At 41.0% G+C, this 23614-nt stretch overlaps 1 protein-coding gene across 5 annotated transcripts in view; it reads right to left on the bottom strand.

The window, feature by feature from the left end:
* The window catches only part of lrba (LPS-responsive vesicle trafficking, beach and anchor containing), a 199847-nt gene that overhangs the window by 111095 nt on the left and 65138 nt on the right, over window positions 1–23614 (bottom strand). For all 5 annotated transcript variants that reach the window (XM_086082314.1, XM_086082316.1, XM_086082317.1 and 2 more), the window contains exons 34-35: window positions 10689–10753; window positions 8718–8826 (exon numbers count right to left, since the gene is read on the bottom strand). In XM_086082314.1, coding sequence (XP_085938440.1) covers window positions 8718–8826; window positions 10689–10753 — 174 coding nt within the window. The remainder of the gene's footprint in view (window positions 1–8717; window positions 8827–10688; window positions 10754–23614) is intronic.

The following is a 23614-nucleotide window of genomic DNA, read 5'->3' as shown; positions in this document are numbered from 1 at the left end:
CGGAAACATTGACTGACGCTCATTTTGCAATCGACGGATGACGGATTGACGGTTCGACTTGAAATATTGACTGAGGTTAAAATTCCCCATGACCCCATGCCGAAATCTTAACTCATTCACTCTCAGACATTTTCACTGAAGCAACCCCCTTCGCTCCCGGCTGTTTTACAGGATTTTGACAGATGTTCTATTGCTATAAAAACATGGAACCTACCAAAAGAAAGATTAGAGCACATTTCTATCTATTTCCATTTTGCAGCAATTAGCATTAGAATATAGCTAAGTTTCATCATTATTCACAAATCTCTTTAAAACAGTGGGGAAAGAGCTTTTTGCAGCATGGCCCCTGTTTAATCTCTTATACTCTGCTGCCACCTGCTGGCCGTTTTTGTAATAACCAGTGCTGTCAAAGGTAAAGCGTTAACTAATTAATTAATCACCAAAAATGATCACATCAATCATGCAGATTAATCTCACTATTAATTTTGACCGCAGATGATTTTTTTAGCGAATGGTTACATTCGATTTATCGATTCTAAAAATATTTGATAGTGACAGCACAAATGTCTTCGTCTAGGACTTACTCTTCTTAACACAAATGCGGCACACTTGGAGGCATGCGCCGCTATATTCTATTCATTTCTTAAGATGCAAAACTGTTACCATCATCTGGGGTTCCGTTTATTGTTCTCCGGCACAAACAAAGAGCAACGGAGAGCGCCTCCGTTATAGACACAACTCCACCAAAGCTGGATAACAGTCCAACGATAATGCAGCACTCAGCTCGACCAAAGGCACTGGACTAAACTGGGCACGTCTTTTGATGGGGGTGGGGGTGGGGGGGGGGGAGGGGGGGTCTGGTCAGGAGCTGCAGAAGAGGTACCAGGAGACTTCATTACGCTGACAAGACAGCAGGACTGAGACAGTTGTGCTCCCATGATGGTCTTCTGCTCCAGTCTGCCGGGAAATGCTTGTACAGCACAAAAGAGTTGGCAAAACACGCCGGGAGAAAATATATATTTGGATTATAGAGTCAGCGTTTTGTATTAAGACTCATATTGGGCATTGTTAAACGAGCTCTGTGTTGTCTGGACGTGAGATTTTCTAATAATGACGTAGCACGTCACCGTTTGGACAAGGACATGACAGCTCGGAGGCAGCTGTCAGTCGCAAGGCGGTGTAAATAGCCTTTGGGAGTCGGGGCTTTCTGCTGCGACAAGTGCGGAACAGCAATTGGTTTAACTCCAACAAGAAAAGGGTCGAACCATTGCAAGCAGGTTAGACGTTGGATCGCAGAGATGACCCACCGCTGTCTGTCTTTATGTGACGTTTGCAAGGCAAAAGGGGGGGGAAAAAATAAAAAATAGGGGGAACTGATGTTAGACTTCAAACAAAATAAAATTTGGGAAAAGAAAACAAAAATATTTAATAAATGTGAATTATGAAAACGGAAAATATAAATCTGCTCAATAAAAAATGTGACTCCAATTTTTAAAATGTGGAGAATTGCTCTGAATTAGTTTCGCATTTTTAAATGACTTGCAAAATGTAGATTTTTATTTTCATATTTGCCAAGTGTTGTTTCATACTTTGTAAATGCAAAATAAGTTTTGAGTTTTGTAATTTACCTTTTCCCAAATATGAATGTGCTTCAAACTTGGCCACACATTTGTTAATGCGCTTCATCTTTGTAAAACTGAGTTTCACAGTCTAATTAAGAGGTTTGTTATTTAGTTTTACTTGATGGTAATTTATTTCACACTTGGTAAATTTGTGTTTTACAAGATAACTGTTTTTTTGCATTTTTGTTTTGCCCAACATTTTTTGGATTTGGTGAAAATGTTTCACAATTTGCAAAGTTGTGTCATTTTTTGAATGTTTTTACTTGTGTAGATGCTTTTTTTTGTTGAAGTTTGTTTTGAGTTTAAAAATGTTTCCCCCCCAATATGTTAATTTGTATAGGATTTGGTAAACATGATGCAGATTTCGTTTCACATTTTGTGAAGTCGTTTCAAATTTGTAAACTTATATTTTAAAGTAATGATTGTTTAAATTTTTGCCGGAAATTAAGTTTCACAATACGTAGATGTGTTTTTCACGTTGTAAAAAAAATTTGTGTCACAATTTGTGAATCTATTTTTAGTTTTGGAAATGTGTATTGAGTTGACAGTCTAATTTAGTTTTGAGGGTATGTTTAATGTTTTTCTAGATGTTTTCAATTTGATGTTTTAACTTTTGCAAATTTGCTTAATTATTTGTGCGATTATTTCTCTTATTGTAAATTACTTTGTACTTTTGAAAAATGTCTTCTTTTTTATGTAATTGAGTTTTCCTGAACACATTACAGTTTTGGCAATTTTACACCAAAATTTTATATTTACTGTCTTTACTATTTGAACTGCCTTTGTTTCGAATTTTTACTTTATGTACGGCACTTTGTGTAAAGCCAAAATTGCTTTTTAAGTGCTCTATAAATAAAGTTGAGTTGAGCTGAGTAAACTATCTATTTTGTAATTTTCCATCGCACAAGAGCGCCGGGATAATACACTGCAAGAATCATCGGCTCAATGCTAATGTCATTAATTTGGAGCGGGAGAGCTCGGATCATTTTACAAGCTCAGCGGAGGAAAGACAATGACGCCAAACATTAATTAGCTTGCTATCGTCTGGCTTTCATTGTATCTCTCCAAGCGCCAATTCAATTACTCCATATAACAGCGGGAGGATAACCCGACCGTGCGTATAAAAAAAAAAGTGAAGAAAAAAGGGATGAGGAAGAATCAAAATGACACGGGTCTTGCTCACTCTTCCCTATCTGGACCTTCTTATCTGCCCTTGTGGCCCTAAGAGCACCACATTTCATCCCTAATGAACAGCCCCATAAAAAGAGGGACTTCGATTTCTCCATCTCTCCACCCCCATGTTCTGTTTTCCTATCTCGCTCTTTACCGGCTCCCCGGCGAGATATCGCCGTCTATCATTTGTTGTGTTGTGATCTGCAGATTCCCTTCACATTAAGGATCCTATTAGATAAAGAACCTAAAAAGGTAATTGGATTTCCCCACCTCACCAGCCCCACTTCAAGTTATCTTCCTCTCTAGTTCGCCACAAGAGCGTGGTAATAACTCACTCCGCGGTACAAAGATTACTCAGTTCCGTCCTGTGGAGTTCCGCGCAACGTGTCACAGAGACAAGACTTCGTTCAGTGGAGAAGAACAGGGACTACAGTGAACTCCCCCCAACACCCCCACCTATATCGCACTTCGTCTTCCGCGCCCTTTTTAAGGGTTTTACGTTGTCATTTAGCACAAGTGGCAGAATGCTGGATGGGTGGTTTACAAGATATGTTTTCCACAGCTACTAACTACTTAATTGTGGCATTTAACTCATTTGCTCCCAAAAACTTATACAATAATTTCTGGACTACAAGGCGCACCTGACTATAAGCCGCGCTAGCTAAATTTTGGGGAATACTCAAGTTTGTTACACATAGAAGCCGCACCCAACTGTAAGCCAATGTTACCGCAACTTTCTTTTCCATAATGAAATTATCTCGCTCTTGTTCTGTCTGTCCTACTGTATTTGGGCTCACTTGGTTTGGTTTGCTCTGCCTAACAATCTTGCGCTTCCTTTATAGTATGCCTCCTTGTGATCTAATGGATAAGCCACACCTTTGTATTAGCCGCAGGGTCGAATGCAAGTGAAAAAATAAGCGGCTTGTAGTCCAGAAATTACTATAAATGTGTTCTGTTTTAAATATCACTATGCTCCCAATGACGTATTTATACGTTGTATGGTTTGTTTGTTTGTTTTTTATGCTAGAGCATACAGAAGGCTTTGATGCAGCCTCTGAACTGAAGTGAATGATTGATGCAATGCTAGTTGTTACAGAAACGGCCAGCAGGTGGCAGCAGAGTATAAGAGATCAACCAGGGCCATGTTGAAACAAGCGCTTTCCTCTTCTGGATATTCACAGATTTGTGAATAATGATGAAACTTAGCTATATTCTAATGCCAAATGATGCAAAGCGGAAATAGATGGAAATGTACTTTTTTCCTGAGGAAAGAAGACACTCTGATCTTTGTTTTGGTAGGTTCCATGTTTGTATAGCAATAGAACAATATTCTGTGGGCCTTGCAAAATCAGTCAAAATGGCTGGGAGTGAATGAGTTAAGCACAAACTATGAATGTTAAGTTTAAGTTCAAACTGACTTGGAATCAATATACATTATTGTTGCCTGAACATTTTGCACAATAATTATTTTTGAATAAAATGTTTGTTGGGTTCATTAGATTAAAATCAATAAAAAAAATCTTTTAAAATTGTAATTTTATGACTGTGGGGAAGAAAAAAAAATTTTTGATTTTATTTTTTGACCATATCGCCCAGCCCTACTGTACACTTAGACTTGTTTCTGGATGGAAAGGGTCAAACCCCATCTTGTTCTATGTGAAAAAGTCATTGTGATTCAGTACAAAGGTTAAGCAACTTATTCACAAATGGTGATAGAACTGGAGAAGTTTATCCTTTGTCTGGCTAAACAATATCCAACATAGAAACACAGGACAAGCGAGTCTGAAGGTGAAAAACATTTCCAAACACCTCCACAGATGTAAGAGGGCGGGAGTGTGCTGAGGTTGCGGGTGGGGGTGGGGCATGTTTCATTGGCCTGTTATTTTTATTGCGGCAGCGCAAAATGAAAGCGTGGGCTCCATCAGACTGAAACAGAGCCAGGCAAAAATCAATACAGCAATATCAGAGCGGGACTTATCAGGGGCTCTCACTTCTTCTCGGGGGTCACCGAGGAGCAACCCGCATTAAGGAGGGAGGGGAGGGATTCAATTGTGAAAAGAGAGTTTTGGGGATGAACAACAGACGCTGTCAATTAAGGAGAAGTTACGGCTTTCTATTACTTGTCATTTTTATCCGACCAGTGCATGCGGCTGATAGTGCCGCTTCTTTGAGAAATACAACTGATCCTGACGGATACTGGACAAGACGCAGTTTTGTACAAGAAACAATGGATATTAAGTCTTTGTCTATGATATTGGTTGTATAAACCAATGTATTTCCCTTGTGTAGGCGGAATGTCTTACTTTTTAACTACTTCTAAAAAAAGGCATCTCAGTGTACAAACGGTATTTCCTGGAATGAAGAATGCATCCACAGGGTGCTCGGAAAGTCACTGTGTGTGCACTGACATTTTTTTCAACAGACATGTTTTATTACAATTCAGTGCAATGCCTGCATTCTCGATTGAAAGATATGAATCAAAATGCATGTTGACAGTGACTTTTCAAACGCCGTGTAATTCTGGTACATATGCTGTAGGTTTACATGTATGAACTAAAGGTGCAACAATTAATCGATGACTTGGCAACAAATTGATGGTCAAATTAATCAACAACTTCTTTCATAATCGATCAATCGTTTAGAGCCATTGACTCATTTAAAATTGTCCAAATCCTCTGATCAGCCTCTCAACAGTAAATATTCTCAGATTTGTGTAGTTTCCCATACAGCGGACTGATTATTTTTGTATAAGACATTTGCACACATCCCTTATTTTGCGAAACAATAATCAACGTTTTTGCTAATTTTCTGACATGTAAAGGACCAAACCAGTAACTGAACCATAAGCAATTCATGGAGGGGAATAAACACGTTGATTTAATCCATTACAAAAAAAAATAAAAAGACATTTGATGTGCTATAAATAACCTGTAATTGACCTAAAGCAGCCTCAAAAGTGTATGTGGTTACGTGTTTTTTGTCATCATAAAACAACACCAAATATACAATAATGAGTTATTAAAGGGATACTTGATGAACTCATTGAGCCCTTTTCAGCAGTAAAAAGTTAGTATTTTGTCCAGAATGAATTTGATAACTACATTATTTTTTGTATCCAATGAATACCTTTAAAAACAAATTTTCCCACTTGTGTTGACTGAAGATGACATCATCTGTGCTGAGGAAGTAGGTAACGACCAATCATGGTTCAGTTTACTGACCAAACCCGGAAAACAAGTGAGCCATGATTGGTCCTTACCTATTTCCTCAGCACAGGTGAAGTCATCTTCAGTCGACAGCAAGTGGGGAATTATTTTTTTTTTTTAAAGGTATTAATTCTACATGAAAAAATAATAAAATTATCAGATTCATTCTGGACAAAATATTTTTATTGTTGAAAATGGCTCAATGAGTCAACTATCCCTTTAAACAGTTACCAGAAGAAACATGATTTTGCAAAGAACTTCAATTCAAAGTATTTTTAATCAGATTATTCCATTATTAATAAAATAATAGATTCTAAAAACATTTAATAACATGAAACACTCATTTCCAGGTATAAAGCGTGTGTGTCAATGTATTAGGTCAGTCAGGGAGGTGCCTATTTAAGGGAGGTGTTTATCAGCTGTAAGTGACTAATTGGTGTGTGTTGTCTATTTGAGGGAAAAACTTTTTTTAAGCAATTTGCCCAAACTGTTTTATAGACCACTTAAATAGCTTTTTTCAAACCTTTTTTTGCTTTGTGGACTAAAACTGGACTCCATGTCATTAAGCGCAATTCAGAAAAGTGCCAATAATGACATGAGAAAAAGTATTTAAAAAAAAATAATAATAATAAAAAAGGAAAGTATGTACACCATGAAAGTTGAAATAACCTTCAAATGTATTTTACGGAAAAATGCTTGCCGGTGCATGCAGCTTATAGCCGACGCATAGTCAACCCTTCAGGCTAAAATCTCTCAAGTCTGTCTGCAGCTTTTAATGCCGTGCCAGATCTCGAGGAAGGGGGGGGGACGCCATATTCCTGTCATGGGGCAAAATACACCCCCCAGCGGGAGTATAATGGCAGCGGGTGGTGATCGAAGAAGGGTGGAGGGCACAAGCGAGGGTGCCCACAGTCCGGGAAAGAGTTCCCAGTGAATGGCGACGTTTGTGCTAAGCCGAGGGGGGTGTGGCTGTTACGCCACATTAGCACAATGTTTGCTTAGCAACATGTGCCGAGCGTGGTGTCCCGTTCCCCCGCAAGCTTGTTTGGGACAGACCCGACTCGACGGGCAACTTCTGAAGTCGCCGAGTCAGCTCCTCGGAGATGCGGAGTTGTTCTTGTTTTACACGGCTTGTGTTTTCTCACAGAGCAGAAAGATATGAAGTGGTTCTTTCAAATGTGACAGGGTCGACTCCGCCACTGGACGTTGAAGTCGTGGGTTCCTCTCGTCAAAAAACATCTGAGCGAGTGTTTCGGGTCTTTCCAAGCCAAGAAAAAAATATATGCTTTGTCATCAATTTAAAAAATAAACCGTGACTGCAAGACAATAAAAGAGGAATAATGAACATGCACCTTGAATTCTGATGTAACTTTACCATTCTTACCTGGACAATTTCCAGTGAAAGATTAAACTTGAAAATAATTTTGTATAAATACTACGGGGTGGGGGGTGGGGGGGGGGTGTTACACGTCACTTGCCCCGAACCCAAAACAAATCCAGACAACGAATATCGATCCCTGGGCTTTTTATGGCCAGGGCATTGGGTTGATTCATTATGTTGAGTTCAAATTATGATAAAAATGAACCAATCACAAGGTTATCAATATAGATGTGGTTAAAAATAATACAAAAGAGAGTTGCATTAAATTTTCTTCAACTTAAGTACACAAAACACTCCAAATTGCTGACCAGCTTCAGCCCTGCAGCCCACCCAAATCCAACCTCATCTGCTGGGTGAAAATAATTAGCCCAACCTTGGGTACAAGTAATCCAATCTGCTCAAAATCTGCAGCTACATTCTAAAAAGAGAATTGTGGAACCAATTTAAGATTACAAATTGAATTGTTGGACCAATTTAAAAAAAAAAAATCGCTTCAATTGGTAACACACGATTGAATTAAGTTAGTCCAAAAGGAAGATATTACAATTAATTATGAGTTCATTAAACTTAATATATTCACCGAAATTAAGTTAATCCAAAGGGACTCCAATCCAAAGTATTAAATTAAATTAATTAAACTTAAAGCTACTGAACGTAGAATATTAAATTTCGAATCGCTACTGCCACCTGCTGACGAAAAATGAAACCGCACATACCGTTCTTCACATAACACACCACGCACATGACGTCACGTCCGCAGACAAGGCACGGGAATTTCTAACCTGAATCCAGTCTGATAACTATTGGCCAGAGGGGCTTGCAGGAATACCCATTGTGAACAACTAAGGTGTTAATCTACTAAGTAGAAGGCATTTCAATCATAAATGGTCAAATAAAAAGCTTATTGTAAAGTTATGTTGGGGAAAAAAGTTCCATATTGCAACTTTAATCTAATCACTTTGGACTAACTTAATTCAATCGTGTGTTACCAATTGAAGCGATTTTTTTAAAGTTGGTCAACAATTCAATTTGTAATTTTTAATTGGTTCAAAAATACTCTTTTTAGAGTTTACCATGTGAGTGGGTTAGGAAATCTGCCGGAATTTTTTATATATAATTCTACAAGAATTCCTCATATAAACCCTCGAAGCCTCTCATATACAGTACATGATGATGAGCCATTATGTGCATAATCCATGTTTCTTTATATGCTAAGATGTTCCGGTATAAACGTGACTCCCCATGCATAAAAAAAATGTACCTCCACGCATCTACCATGTATTTTCAAATGATGTCTTTCCATATTATTTCATCATCTCCGGCGCAGCATCTTACCTGAAAATCCGCATGTTTGTGGATGTCTTCAGCCCTCTGCCGGTTGAGGATGAACTCGGCTTCGTTTGCCACGCGGACCAGGTGGTCTTTCATGGTGTGACTCAGCAGCCTGGTGGAAGAAGGAACATTTGCATGCTTAGAATATCATCGCTCTGTTATCACGTCCGCTTGCTGGAAGTAGACAACCGGACACAATCGCGTAACAGCCGTAAAACGATGTGTAAAATAAGCGTGCAAAATGGGCAGAAAATCGCATTTGTACATCCTGGGGCGCAGGTGCTAATTGATTTGTTAATGATATGCATCTGACAGGAGGGGCAGAGAGCATCCGGCCCGATCGGCGCTTATCTATACTAATCAAAAACGCATGTTGTGGACGAGGGGGAAGAAAAAAAAAAAAAAAACTCGCTGCACGGCCCCGAAAGGTCAGCGGTGTGCAAAGTGGAACAATAACAGACGAAGGGCCAGAGAGGAGGGACTGCATGGGGTTTGAAGGGGGGCGGAGGGGCGGGGGGGGGGGGGGGGGGGCAGGCGGCGGCCTGACTGTAACCCAAGCCTGCTGTTTCAGCGCAGGGCAGCAGGGGAGCGGAGGCGCTGGGGCCTCGGCAGCCTCTCTGGCCCCGACGACCCGGCTATCAATAACCACTGAGATGCGTGCACATGCATCCAAAGTCACAAATTCATAAGTCCTCCGTGAGGACGTCAACTTTTGAACAGTGTTCAAGGTAACAACTATTCGATCCATTGGATGTGCTAACCTCAGTTCAGCAAGCATTAAGGATCAACGGTGCAAAAAAAGAGTATGCTCAACACAATGTTAAGAAGAACATATCTCGGAAGTAACGTAAATTCAGCTAACTTCAAAACAATAAGCCTTTATAGCATCCTCACTATTGTAGCTTGTTCTGTGGTTATTTATGGTTTACAATGAATAGTAGACCAGGATTACTGGCCGGGTTGATTATTGGCGGCAAAATTCAGCATTTTGACAAATATCAGTATCGGCCTTTTTGAAGAATCATACAGCCGATAATAAATCAATTAAAAACCGTTTTTACTTCAGCGAGCTATTTATTTACATTTTCAGTTGATGCTGCTGTCTCTAGGAAGAGTATGTACCTTCTGTTTTTGTTTGAAATTCAAACTAAGATAAGTCAAAAATTTACTTTAACAGATATTTTTAAATTTTGGAAAACTTTATTTACTGTAGAAAACAATAGGGATTACTTGTTTAAGATTTTATGTTTATGACCCTGAGAGGTCCCTGAAGTTTCAGTTAGAATTTTAAAACAAAGACGTCTATGTCTATTTTTACACCAATATTTTATCGGCTCCAAATATCAGTTATCGGTAATGATGCACCGAATATTTGGCCACCGAAAAATTTCGGCCAAAATAAAATTAAAGCAGAAAGAATATGGCCGAAATAGGATGTTGTGGTGACGCAAGCAAAAAAAACGGTTGCAAGCCAGCGTCTGTTTGAATAGCGAACGCAGGGGTGAGTGTCCGCCTCACTTCTCGCTGGCTTTTCACCGTGTCAGTTTGCAGCGGTCGGTCGCAGCAACTCCCGGGATCATTGCGCACACCGGCGGAGAGGGGCGTGGCTTGGTGTACAACATTTAAACGTGTTGCAGTCCGTTCCCGAAGCCGATTAGCTAAAATCGGTCAAAATCCAGTAAAAAGTGAAGAGTGAAGGGGATTACTTCTGTGAAAATGGCATGGAGTGAATGAGTTGAAAACACATTACAAATTTTTTTTCCGGGGGGGGGGGGGCGGTGGGGAGTCAACCTAGAAAGTCAGCCGTGTATAAACCGTGTATCTCCACATATTAGCATATATTTCCGTGTATGCACAACCAACTTGCAAGACGCATTTTTCAAAACATTTTAAGAAACATCCTGTCCCGTTACAAAACTTTGTAACATTTTGACCCTGGAAGATATTTCTGTCTGATTCTATTGGGGTGCTTACCTGCCTTCGTTGACCAGCTCAATAAAGGCCAGACCAGCGTTCTTCTGGATGGAGTTCTGCCATTCCTACAAGCACAGAAGAAAAAAAAAAAAAAGACAAACATTATTCATTTGGATGGTGTAAGCCTAATATATGTATGCCAAAACCCTCCACTGATTACGAGTTGAAACACTTGAGGAGATGGTAACAGTCATGGGACGAAAGTTATGGAAGTAGGGGACTCCTTTGGTCCGCACAGGCGTGAGAATTAATAGCCAGGAGTGAAAGAGCGAGGCTCAAAGTGCATTTATCATTCAAAAATATACAAATTTCCTCCTCTCTTAGACCGCCGTTTTGCTTTGGAGGTGTCAGTCCAAACAACCCGAGCGCAGAAACTCGCCATCGAGGGACGACGAGATGAAGAAGGAGGGGTGGGGGGGTGGGGGGGGACGTGGCGGTCGGCACCACTCTCTTGTTCTGTTCAGACGTTTCAACACCTTTCGACGCAAGCGTCAAAAGAATAATAAAGCAACAAGGTTACGGGGGCCTGTCTGAACCTCGCCTGGCTTTTTTCCCCCCTCCGCTTTTCCCTCACTTCCTCTCCCGGGAGTTGAAGAAGTATGCATGAAAAACCTCATGTGAAAGAGTTAACGACTAAACTACTCTTTAAGAAAAACACGACATGCCCCTCGAAGCAGCTACAGTACATATTCCACATCACTTAATACAAATGAGCCATGTTTTGACAGGACATTTTATTGGACTCTTAAGGTCATTCTGTTAACTGTATGGACTCGTTTCTAAAGTTCAAATCAGTTTTTCAAATCCCGCCCAATGAAAACAGGACTTCAGAACATAATTATTATTATTTTTTTCTACATCACACACAAGACGTTTCGTCAATGTCTGACATTGTGGAGTTGACTTAATATAATTTAGTATTACCCGTCCGTCGAAGTATACAAAATCAAATTTGGTAATGATCGGACACAATTTATAGAAAATAAATTGGTCTTTGAAGGGCCTCTGCCAAAATGGCCTCAAAATGTCTCCTTCAAACCAAAATGGCGGACTTCCAAGGCAATTTGCCTCAATTTAGCTAACTAACTAACTAACTAACCAACCAACCACCCGTCTAACCAACTAACTAACTATTGAGTGCACGTGGTTCAAATTTCAAGGCGATCAGAGAAAATGAAAACAAAATGGCCACTTAAACCAAAGACAAACTTCACGTGTCTTTTCAGGCAGGAAAGGGTTCTTGAGACTTTTTTTTCCGGGGGCAATTACTCAAGATAGACATGCCAAGTAAATTTCAGGTAGATAAGTGAAAAAATAAATGTAAATTGTCACCTGGATGGACCCACCTGTAATATTTGGCAAATAATGAAGCTCGTCTCACATTTATTTGACTATGAAATTCTCTACAGCTGATCAAGGAAATTTCATCACGTGAGGAAATATGGCTTAGCGCACGAAAGATTGGCGACGGAAAAATGTATTCTAGCATTAACTTGCTTCTCTTTCAAACTCTGCTGTCATCATGTCGCGAGCTGATAGAGGAAACCGCGTGTTTATGCGGACCGAGCGACCCTTTGGTAAACTTAGGAAGCCCGTGGGGACGAGGATATCAGCGCGACGGGGGCGGAAGGAAGGATCAATTTACAAGAAATTCCTCATATAAACCCTCGACGCCTCTCATATATACGTGATGATTTTTGAAGGAACGCATACGAGCCAAAGCCATCAGAGCAAATCAATCCGGGGCAAAACGGCCTGCGCACCGTCACTCATGCGCGCAACAACACCACACTTAACCTCAAACTCATAACTGCTTTTTGTCCTGAAGGATCCTATTGGCATTGACCGTGTTTACCATACGCTCCAAACAACGAGGGCGCAACGGCGAATGGGAGCCCACACTTGGGAGGCTGGCGCACTTGGCCCTTTTTCTGCGGCTCAGCAAGAAAAGAAGCCTTGACGGGCCTCGAAGGTTTGGAAGTAGAAGTTGAAGGACATTAAACATGAGTTTGCCTGTGGCCGTGGGGATATTCCAGACCAGACCAGACCGGGCCGGGCTCTCTCTCTCTCTCTCTCCCTCCGCAAGCCGGATTTCAAATAAACACCACAGGAAGTCAGGCCATAAATAGAGTCTCTGGAGGAGCAAACGTTACATTTCCTTATGCGATTTCTTGTAAATACTCGCCAGCCGTTTTGGTACAAAACGAATGCACCGTGCCAAGTGACGTAATTCCGTCAACGGAATATGGCGATGGATGATGTACACACACACACGCGTCTACACTAAACAACACGCCCGCCTTAATAAAAAACACCAGAGGTCAATCAAAACCACCGCCAAAACTGAGCAAGTGTCCTCAATGAAGTTAAACAGGTCCAGTTCAGCAAAATGCATTAAAGTCGATCATAATGTTTAACATGCGTTCGAATTTAGACATACTTTGTAGAAGTCAATTTGCAAGCTTTTGATTGGCCAAAATGTGCTTGAGAGCAACAAATGTGATTTCATGTGGTTGTATAATTAATTCAAAATATAATTGATTTGTTTTATTTTCATACTATAAATTGAGATTAGTCAAGAATATTTTATCTAACTGCATGTGTATGAAAAAAGTATTAACCCCACAAAAGTGTACTATACACAACTTTTGAAATGATTGGATTTTTTTTTATATATCAATGCAATTAATCACAACTTTAAAAAAAAAAATTTGTTGCCAAGCCTTAATATAATTATTTCATCAACAGTAGTAATAGTAGCAAGTAGTGACAATTGTAATAAAATATGATAAAGATTAAATAAAATCTTTAAGATCGAAAAAAAAATTCAATCAAATTATAATATGAATAAAATAAGTTTAATCCTTTTTTAAACACTTTTTTTTTTCTTTACCCTGGTGGTTAAAGAAAATACATTTTCGAAAAAATATCAATGTACTTGTGGGGACATCAGGCCTAAATCAGTAGCATATCTGATCCAATAACTGAAAGCAAGCAAGCAAGCAGAATAAAACACAACAAAGCGTCCAGTCACTAGCCCGTCCATTCCCGGTCGGAAATGAGCTTTGACGAACGCCATCGGCATTTGGTGGACACAAGACTAATGGTGTCATTACTGGCTACGAGGTGGCTACTCTTCTGGAATTAAAAAAAAGCGATGACCCCGATCTGAGGAGAGAGCTTGCTGATGGAATATTGGATTTTTGGCTGTCCAGCAGTGTTGCAGCTTTTATGGCCGCAATAGGATGGGGCTTTGGCGAGGGGGGAGGCGGTGGGGGGGGGTATGACCACCAGCGCCCCTGATGAGAGGATACAAGCAGCCATTTGTGAACTCTCACCTTTAACCCGACCTGCCGACAGATGATAGGGTCGAGAGTGTGGGCTGCCCCCTTGATCCTGATTGGAAGCTGGAGGGAAATTCGACCGACGTCGCGTCGTAGCTCAAAGGGGGACGCGAGCTGAAAAACTGAATGGGGCTCGGCTTGTTGTGTGTTCCACGGCCACGACGTTGAGTCTAAGCACACATGCCATGCACTTCCGTCATTACAGCTGATTATCCATAATCAACATCCAAATATACCACCACTACGACTGAGAAAAACCAGACCTCCAGAGCGAGAGCTGCTTTCAAAATCAGGCTTGAAAAAAATGAAAAGAAAAACGGAAAAAAAAAAAATCATGTCTCGGCTGTCCCAAAACAACAAATAAGTCACTTGTGCTGTTCAGTGGCATTGCTCATAATCGCACGTGTTTGTGTATTTGTAAGGTGAAGGGTGAGTCCAATCTTGATTACCTGACATATAATCTACATAGCAAGGAAGCACCGTATACTTCTGTGGTAGAAATCAACATATGTCAGTCCTTTGCCTCAATCCATGACAAAAACCAAAAGAGTAACTTGCATTACAATAACATCTCGCATATACTATACAGGGTGTGTCAAAATAGGTATACATTTTCATTAACTTAATGAAGAAGGGAGGGAAGGAAGGAAGGAAGGAAGGAAGGAAGGAAGGAAGGAAGGAAGGAAGGAAGGAAGGAAGGAAGGAAGGAAGGAAGGAAGGAAGGAAAATGAATGTAGAAAGTCATGATGGAGCAAAGACGCAAGGAGAGACAAAGGTAGAAAGTAGGAAGGAAATAAGGAAGAAGAAAGGATGGACAAAAAATGTAATGAAGGATGAAAAGGTAGGAAGGAGTGATGAAAGGACATAAGAAAGGGAAGAAGGAAGCATGAAGAAAAAAGCATGGAAAAGCAAAGAAGATTGGAAGGAAGAAACAAAGAAGGCCAAAAGAATAAAAGTGTGAAGGAAAAAGGCAAGGTCAGAAGAAGGCATGAAGGAAAGAAAGATGGAAGGAAGGAATCTAGCAAGGGATGAAAGAATGAATGAATACCTTTTTTTGTTCAAAAAATTTTTTTTATCATGTGTTACATAAATAATTTTTATTTCATTATTTAAGACATTTTCATTTTAGAATTTATTACAAATGGCTTGCAGATTTTGTATTTTAAATTGCGTTCACGTTAACAGGAAAGCACTTTTATGTATTGCATGTTATTCTCTTACTGTACTTATTGTCTTACTAACACAAACCAATTGCCTCACAAATATGAATTTTGCATATTTCGTACCTTGGATTCTGGCGGCAAATGTAAAAATGTCTATTCGACTTAATGATGATAAAACACAACATTAGGTTGAAGTTCACAGGCATTTGATGAGGTTAACGTTGACATTCGCTATGTATGAAATCTAAACTGTAAATGTCCCAATATAGCGGTGACGAAAGGTGCGAGGCAGAGTTCAAGGGTGAAACATTTACTTGGGGGTAATTGTTTCCTCGTGTTTAGTCTAAAACCCGCTCAAAGGAACGGCTCCAACGCTCGCTAAAAGACGAAATAGCCGTCGAGGGTGCGACAACTTTTGAGGCCCCGGGACCAAGGGAACGACAAGAGTGAACTCTCCTTTTTGAACAATCAATCACGTCCGAGACGTTAACGAGCCTTTGCGCCCGATTTTATTTGAAGGCTCTCGAACACGTTTTTTATCAGCGGGGTGGCCAGCCGAGCAGCGGGGGCGGAACATAAGAAAAGATTCCAAGGTCTTCAGTGCGGATGACCCGCCAGGTAAGAAAACATCACTTTGAACGGGGGCTCGCCAGAGGTAAGTCACTCAACTGAAGCACAATTGCGCACCACGCTCGTCGGAACAACAAAGTGGATCCAAATTCAATGTTTTAAAGGAGACGTGCGACTTATTCTGTTCAAAACCGTTTCCAGGTGTTTTAATATCTGTGATAAATTTTCATGAAAATACCCTTAGGATCAAAAATGATAGTACACTTTACATCCTCTTTTCTTTTATTTTTTTTTTTACCCTTAATTCCTGTCCTGTTTCAAGGATTTTGCCAAATTTGCTTCCAAAGGGTCACTGCTAACGAAGACAATACTTTTAATACGGCATCACATCTACAAGGACACAAGCCAGATGTTAATATAACACTGTCTTGAAAAGAATGTTAGCAAACAGCTTGGGGAGTTAGCAGTTAGTGACTTGGTACCGAGGCAGGTAACTAGCGTGCTAACTAGCGTGGCAAACATCGCTTCGCTTATGCTTTGACGTGATTTCACAAAGCGAAGATTAGCAGAAGCTAATCATTTTCTGAGAAATAAATACTTTTACTGTTGTAAAACATTGTGACTTTATATACAAAAATTCAACTGCTTATTATTTTTCCATGACCACTTAATGAAGCTACTATGTTGCGTCAAGGCTAGCATTAACCCATTAAGGCCGGGAAAGCGCGAGCGCATTCCTTCCGTTAAAGCCGGGAGCGTTTCAGCGCTCTTCTCCCTTTAAGCCCGGGAGAGCGGATAAGTCATTGTGTTTTGTTTTGCTTTCTTGGTCTCTTAGCCAATGAAATGCATCAGAATATACACAAGAGGGTGACATATAGGCCTCGTAGCATGTCCTGGAATTTTATTTGAGCATTTATGGGTTACGCAGATTCCATTACCACTCGATTCCCCGAGGTTATTACAACTGTGCGCTCCAATGTTGAAGGTAAATATACCCGCAGATGCGACATTTGTTTATAATAATAAACTTATGTTTGTGTGAACGCCACAGGTGTAAGCTCTGAAATGTTTTGGAATCTGCTTCAGGAGCTGAGATACCAATTATTTTTAATATTGTTAGAAAACTTGACACACTGATGGAGATCACCACGTTGGCATCTTGGCTGAACATACAGTAATTTCTGGACTATAAGCCGCGCTAGCTAAATTTGGGGAATACTCGAGTTTGTTACATATAAGCCGCACCCAACTGTAAGCCGCAGGTGTTTTAGTGGTTTTAGGGTTCCCGCTACTTTCCTTTGTATAATGAGAGCGCAAATTGTCTCACTCTCGTTCTGTCTCTCCTACTGTACTTGGGCTCACTTGGTTTGTTTTGCTCTGCCTGACGCTCTTGCGCTTCCTTTATAGTGCGCCCCCTTGTGATCTGATGGATAAGCCGCACCTTTGTATTAGCCGCAGGGTCGAATGAAAGTGAAAAACGTAGCGGCTTATAGTCCAGAAATTACTGTATATCAGTCGTGCCGTTTAGGAAAAGCTAACGCTGATAACGCTGTTAACTAAGGCTAATTAACAAAGCCAAAAGCTAAGTAGTGATAGCATTTCCGTGTATTTCAGCTGTCACTTGAAAACCGCAGATCTTTGCCTAGCCTAGATTCGAAATTACGTCGTTACAATACGGTACATTTCAGAACAGCTCACTCACAGTTAAGCAAATAGTGCGTTGCCACGGTTTGGTTTTCACAGATTACGCAGCGGGGAATCGGTCCCTACAACCCCCAAATAGCATGAAAACACTGTACGAATAAACCGACTTATGATGTACATTATTCACATTTTCATAATGTGTCTACCCCCTTTTTAAGGGTTGTCTCATCTGATTCTCAATTCACCTTCCTGTCAGGAAAGCCGCCCTCCTGACCCGGCCTCCTCCCCGCCACCTGCATAGCTGGCAGAATTAAGTGCCAGTTGGTGTTAGCGTGTTTTCTCTGCATCTCGCAGGAGAAGTGCCTTTCCACGACGTGACCCTGTGAAGTGGAGAACGACAGCGGGGGGGGACGCAGCGCCGCGTGGCACGGCCGTAAAGGGGCACTGGGTGGGGGAAGGAGGGAAGAATAACACTTTTGACTCGCACTGGTCTTGAACTTTTTGCTCGGCCGTTTGACTGCGCAGCGTGGTGCGCCTTCTGACAGGCAGGGGGAAAATGATGAGCAAAGAAGTATTTTTGTCCCCGGATTCACCGCATTCCTCGCCACTTCTCTCACCTCTCTGCCGGGCTCCCCGAGCGGTCGGCGCAACGCGGTCTGCGACTGATCCATCAAAGCCCCGCTTGAAGGAAATATGACCGCTGAACTTGATTTATTGCTATTCTGAGGCCTTGAAAAACAACTTAAACTTGCAAGTGAAAAACCGTTAAAAGAAATTACAATATTCATTCTGGTTCTTTTTTTTTTTTTTTTTTTAACCCCGCCAGGGTAAGCAAGGTTTCCTTTGTCGTTATGCAAAATTAATCATTGACATTTAGCTTAGTTCCTCCGTGAATCAGGCATGAATCGTAATGACTCCAAATAAAACAGAGGTCTGCACTCAAGTCGCCGTGTCTCAGTTCAGGTATGGACCGCTACATTAGCTTGTAGTGAACAAAGAAATTTGAATTGAGCTTTTTGTCAGTCTTGTTTGTGCTGTTTGACAAGAACTGAGTAAAGATGTCGACTCCTACATTAGCAATTTGTGAAGAAAAGAAGTGATTTGAATCATCAGTGACTCGGGTCGAGCATTTGTAAAGAAGTAGAGCTAGCCAAGCAGTTCCCTTGTTTTGGGATGACGGTATGGATTGTGCAGTCCTATTCTTAAACGGCGGAGCTGTGAACTTCTCTCTGGCTGCTAACCCGGAGGTCAACGGGTGAAAGGGTCAGGAGGAGCCAAGTGTTTGGGGAAGTCAATGTCTGTCTCACCACACGCTGACAAGAGACGTGCCCATCTGTTAAACAGGTTAACTTTGACTGGAGTCACTGGGAACAAATGATAATGTGCCCTAAGTGGATTACTGGGGGATTATGTGAATCATTGGTCACCGCTAATTGTTAGTTATTTATAGATATTTAGATCCTTTTTAGACGACCAAAGGGAAATGGATGTAAGATAACACAATGCATTCTAGTAAGTGTAGCCAATGCAAGTAAGTCAAGTCTTACTGGCTGCTTAGCTATGTAGAGGTTTGCGTGGACTTAGCTGTGTACATTATTCGTTTGCATTTATTATATTATGGTACAATAGTTTACATCATGTTTATTATTTGATTTTAATTCATGTAATATTATCCTATATCAGTGATGGGCAACCCCCAAAATTTTGCCACAACAGTGGAGCCTATACAGACCCCCCCCCCCCCCCCCAAATATATATATATATAGATAGCTGGGAGAGCTTTTTTGTGGAAAATGCACATTGTAGGTGTATCAGTGTTATTTGAAGATTTTTTTGGGGTGTACAAAAAATAATAATAATAGAACTGTCAAAAAAAAGAACTGTCAATGCATTTAAATGGCCGTCAATTATACGCGGATTTTAGCTATTCGGCAGGTGTCTACTGTATAATTTTAAGTTGTAATATCACCACTCACCACTAGAGGCAGACATGGCTTAGTTGCACTCGTGCCAGGTCTTACACAGCCATGTACTACAACGAGTAGGCTTAATAATTTGTTTTACAGATTTGGATATGCAATGGAACATTGCCTTATTATTTGTTTGTCTTTTATTTCATTTAATACAAGATTTATATTAAAATCGGTACGATTCCAATGCTAATATTCTTTACGTCACCTATTATATATTACATTATATTTTTTTTGTTGATTGTTAATTTTCTCCTCTGAGTAATTTATTATTTTTGTAGTATTTGTTAAGTATCGTCTCCAAAGTTTTTGATGAATCATACAAAACCCGCAGCACAACTAACACAAGTACAAAACGGGTGGACACGGCGCAAACTGGCCCTTTGCTACATTGCCTTGCTATTACTTCCTTCCTTCCTTCCTTCCTTCCTTCCTTCCCACTCATGTCCACGATTCATTTCTGATAAATGGCTGAAGGATGGATGGGCTGACAGAGGGCCGGACAATAATGGCTGATCTACAGGACACAAATGCAGCTACTGGGGAGATTTATGGCCTTCTGCGCACACGCACTCGACCAGTCCGGTAACCGATGAGATGATTTCTCATATCGGCGCCGGACCGAGGGGAAAGAACGCTTCCCCCCTCTTGCATGGGACATTATTTATTTATTTGAAGGTTTAAAGAAATTGTGCCGCTAAACAGTGAGGTGGACGTAAATGCGGCAAAGATTGGGAGAAAGTCAAACTGTCCAGGTAAGTAAGTACGTTTTGGATGGAGGGCAATTGTATGTATTTGAGGAAAAAGTGAAGTAGGTTCATACTCAATAACATACAATGGTGTTTTCACCACAAATTACTTCAAATAACGATATCTGACAACCTTGGCATCACCAGTACAACTTGAATTCATGTCTAAATGGAAATGACATTTATTTCACTTTGTAATCTTGTTGTTTGAAGAAAATGGACATTTTGGTTTGAATATTACAATATCATGTGATCTGACCAACCTTGATAAATGGACTTTTGATTTATTGAAAGAAAACTTTGCAGCCCTTTACGATTTGAGCACTCCTGTATTAGACCGACGGACAATCAAAACTTGTATCAGTGTGTGCTGGCAGAAACGGCGTGCCAAATTTTGCAGAAGCGTTCTTGTGGGGAAAACCCACATCTGGTAGTCTGCAATGGGATGTCAGTCACAAGTAGACCCACAAAATATCCCAAGAAGTCGTGCCCGAAAAAACAGCCAGTTTGCCAATTTCATCGAAATGCCGAACAGCAAATATGCGGCCCATTCACTGCAGCAGACATGGTAAGACTTGGAACTACAGTACAGTATAGATGCATTAATCTTCTGTTTGTATATGCAGCAGTCTGTCGCAATCAATATCAAGATGCCACCCAAACAGTTAATGTTTGCTCAAAATGGGCCTTTAATTGGAAGGCCTGTTGTCGCTGCTTAGAAAAGCGGCGGCCATCAAAGAGTGGTTTACCATCGCCTCCTCAATAGTGCGATGATGCGGCGGCCCATGCCACTCTCTCGGGGGTCCCTGATTAAAAACTGCTCTGGAGTCCCTTGCCTCCTGACCCTTCACCCTGGCTCCACTCCATCTCGATGCACGGGAAATTAATTAAAATTTCACACAGAAAGAGTGAGATCGTATCAACGATGAGGTGGGCTTGGAAATCAATCAAATCCCTCCCACCCAAACCCACTCAAGATGGCCGCTTGTGTGCTTCCTGTGCGAGGAACGGGCACTTCCTGCGCTGGGAGGGATGGCGGGAGGGGCCGGCTAAATGACATCATCAATCACACACAGGAGAACAAACACACGCAAATGATTACATGCAGTAATTTAGCCCAGAGGAAAGTCTGTCCCTGCGTTTCCCTTTTTCTTGCTCACAATAAAATTACATTTGCATTAGCTGTGAAAGAATTTGGCCCAGATGATTTATGGAAGCAATCAACACTGCGCTAGCCAATCCCAGTGGTTCCCTGAAAAGTGTGTGCGTGTGTGTAGATGAGGTGGGGACGGCTTGGCTGAAAAGGAGCATAGCCAGACTCGGGGACCAAAGTCGGGGGAGAGGGGGGCGAAGCAGTCAGTCGAGGCCTGGCTGGAACAATCACACAGATTCTGCCTTTGATTAGATTAGCATTAAACAACACTCTGACAGATATGACAAATAGCAGCATTAGAGCCTGTCATTCTCGCCTCTATCTCACCGTACGTTCCGCCGTTGCACGCGGCCGACGATGCAGGGAAGGGGTTAAAACGAGCAAGACGGCATAAAGCCAGATGGCAGGTACTATTTATTTGGCAAATTAAAGCTGATAAAATAAGAAAAGGAAAGCCTGGTAATGCGTCATTAATCAGATGTGTTTTTTTGTATTACTGTGCAGTAAATCGAGAAAAACAAAACCGTTATTATCAGCTGCCCTCGTGGCTTGAAAATAAATACACTGCATTTCCTTACAGAAATAAATCTAACAGTCAGTGTTGGTGCGTCGTAGGCAATTGATCCCGAATTTCTACGCAAGTTGGAAAACTAAAATAAGCTAATTCAGTACTTACTGTAAGTCATAATAACAAACCTGGCTGTCTCATCTTAATTTAAAAAAGGTTATCTGTAGCAACCATCATAAACTGGTGACCCCCTGTGGGTCGAATACACATCAATGAATTTCTGGGTACACTGAAAGTATACCAACAAATAGATCCATAACAAAATAACTCATTATTAGAGTTCAGAGACGCCATCGTTGAGCTCATTTGAGCTTCGCTGCAAACAAAAACAGCAGCACCTTACACATAATCCAGTAACCACATAGTTTTGTTAAATGAATAAAAGATTTTGACACCTCCTTTAAATAGGCCCCTCCCTTTCTTGGTAGACGCTAACCATTTAATTTAATTTAATCTAATAAATTCATTGTTTGAATGTCCAATTTTAACTCTGTTTGCGACCCAAAAAACACCTTCAAATTCACATAAAGAAAAAAATGGCAGTAGCGCTAGTGAGTTTGAGCAAATTTGACCTCTGTTGCCAACAAAAAAAAACAAGATCACTTTTAGGGGGGGAAAAAAAACAGGTAGAACGATAATAAATTGCGGAGTCTATTTGATGTCTGTTGCTAACCAATACAGGAGCAAGTGTGATTGATATTTGACCTCTGTTGCTAACTTAAAAAACAGCACCAATGCATGTAAACAATATCTCAGAGTGTCTTTGCACAAGATAACTTTTAGGAAAAAAAACAAAAAACGGTAATAAGTCACGGAGTCTATATGACGTTTGTTGCTAACCAATACAGCAGCAAGTGTGAAATTTGACTTCTGTTGCTAACTAAAAAACAGCACCAAAGCACGTAAACAATATCTCAGAGTGTCTGCACAAGATTACTTTTTGGAAAAAACAAAACAGGTACAAGGGTAATAAATTCATTTGACGCCTGTTGCTAACCAATACAGCCGCAAGTGAGAAATCTTGCCACATAAAAGGTGCATTATGTGAAGACAAGCGTGATGCCTCCACAATGTTGTGTTCGACCATGTTTATGTTCTCCACTATACAATGTTTTTCATTTTAGTTTTAAATTCCAGTTGCAATATTGTTTGATATCATGAGCATTGTTTAATTTTCTAAAAAACACTTCCCTCATCTGCAATTTGGGTATTGAAATTCCCTTGCAAACCGTTTGTGGAAATATGCTAAGTACTGCAAAGCACAATTAACAAAATGGTAGGCAAACGCTGTATTGGATTCAGATCGACAACAGTAACAAAGCACCCATCGGAAGCGTGATGCTAATCGGGTATCCCGCAATGGCGCTATTGACACCGGCCGTCATCGATCCGCCCACGCCTGCTTATGATCCTGGAATTAGTATTCATGAATGTGGCGGCAGGCTAAATAAACTTGGCAACAGAAGCGTCCGGGAGACAAGGGCCAATCAATGCAAAGCACTATCAAATCGACATTATCCCTCCTCGTCGGTTCGGGCCCACAAGAGGCACCGGGGGCCGAGGTCAAAGGGGAGGTGGACGGGTCGCCCACCCTTGACCCGTGCGGCCGATATCTGCAAGCAGAGGTGCCTTCGATCCGGTTTCTCGGCCCTGGTTTGGGGGGACGGGACCAGAGCGGGAATGGAGAGATAAGTGACTGGATGGCTCTGCAAGTCCTGACTCTGTTGTTGTTGTTGTTGTGGTGGATTTAGTGCACTCAAGGTGA

This window comes from Leptonotus elevatus, chromosome 8 (genome assembly GCF_054856555.1).
Source record: "Leptonotus elevatus isolate MCC_2025b chromosome 8, RoL_Lele_1.0, whole genome shotgun sequence".
NCBI classification, from domain to species: domain Eukaryota; kingdom Metazoa; phylum Chordata; class Actinopteri; order Syngnathiformes; family Syngnathidae; genus Leptonotus; species Leptonotus elevatus.
This window is presented reverse-complemented; position numbering and strand designations above follow the sequence as displayed.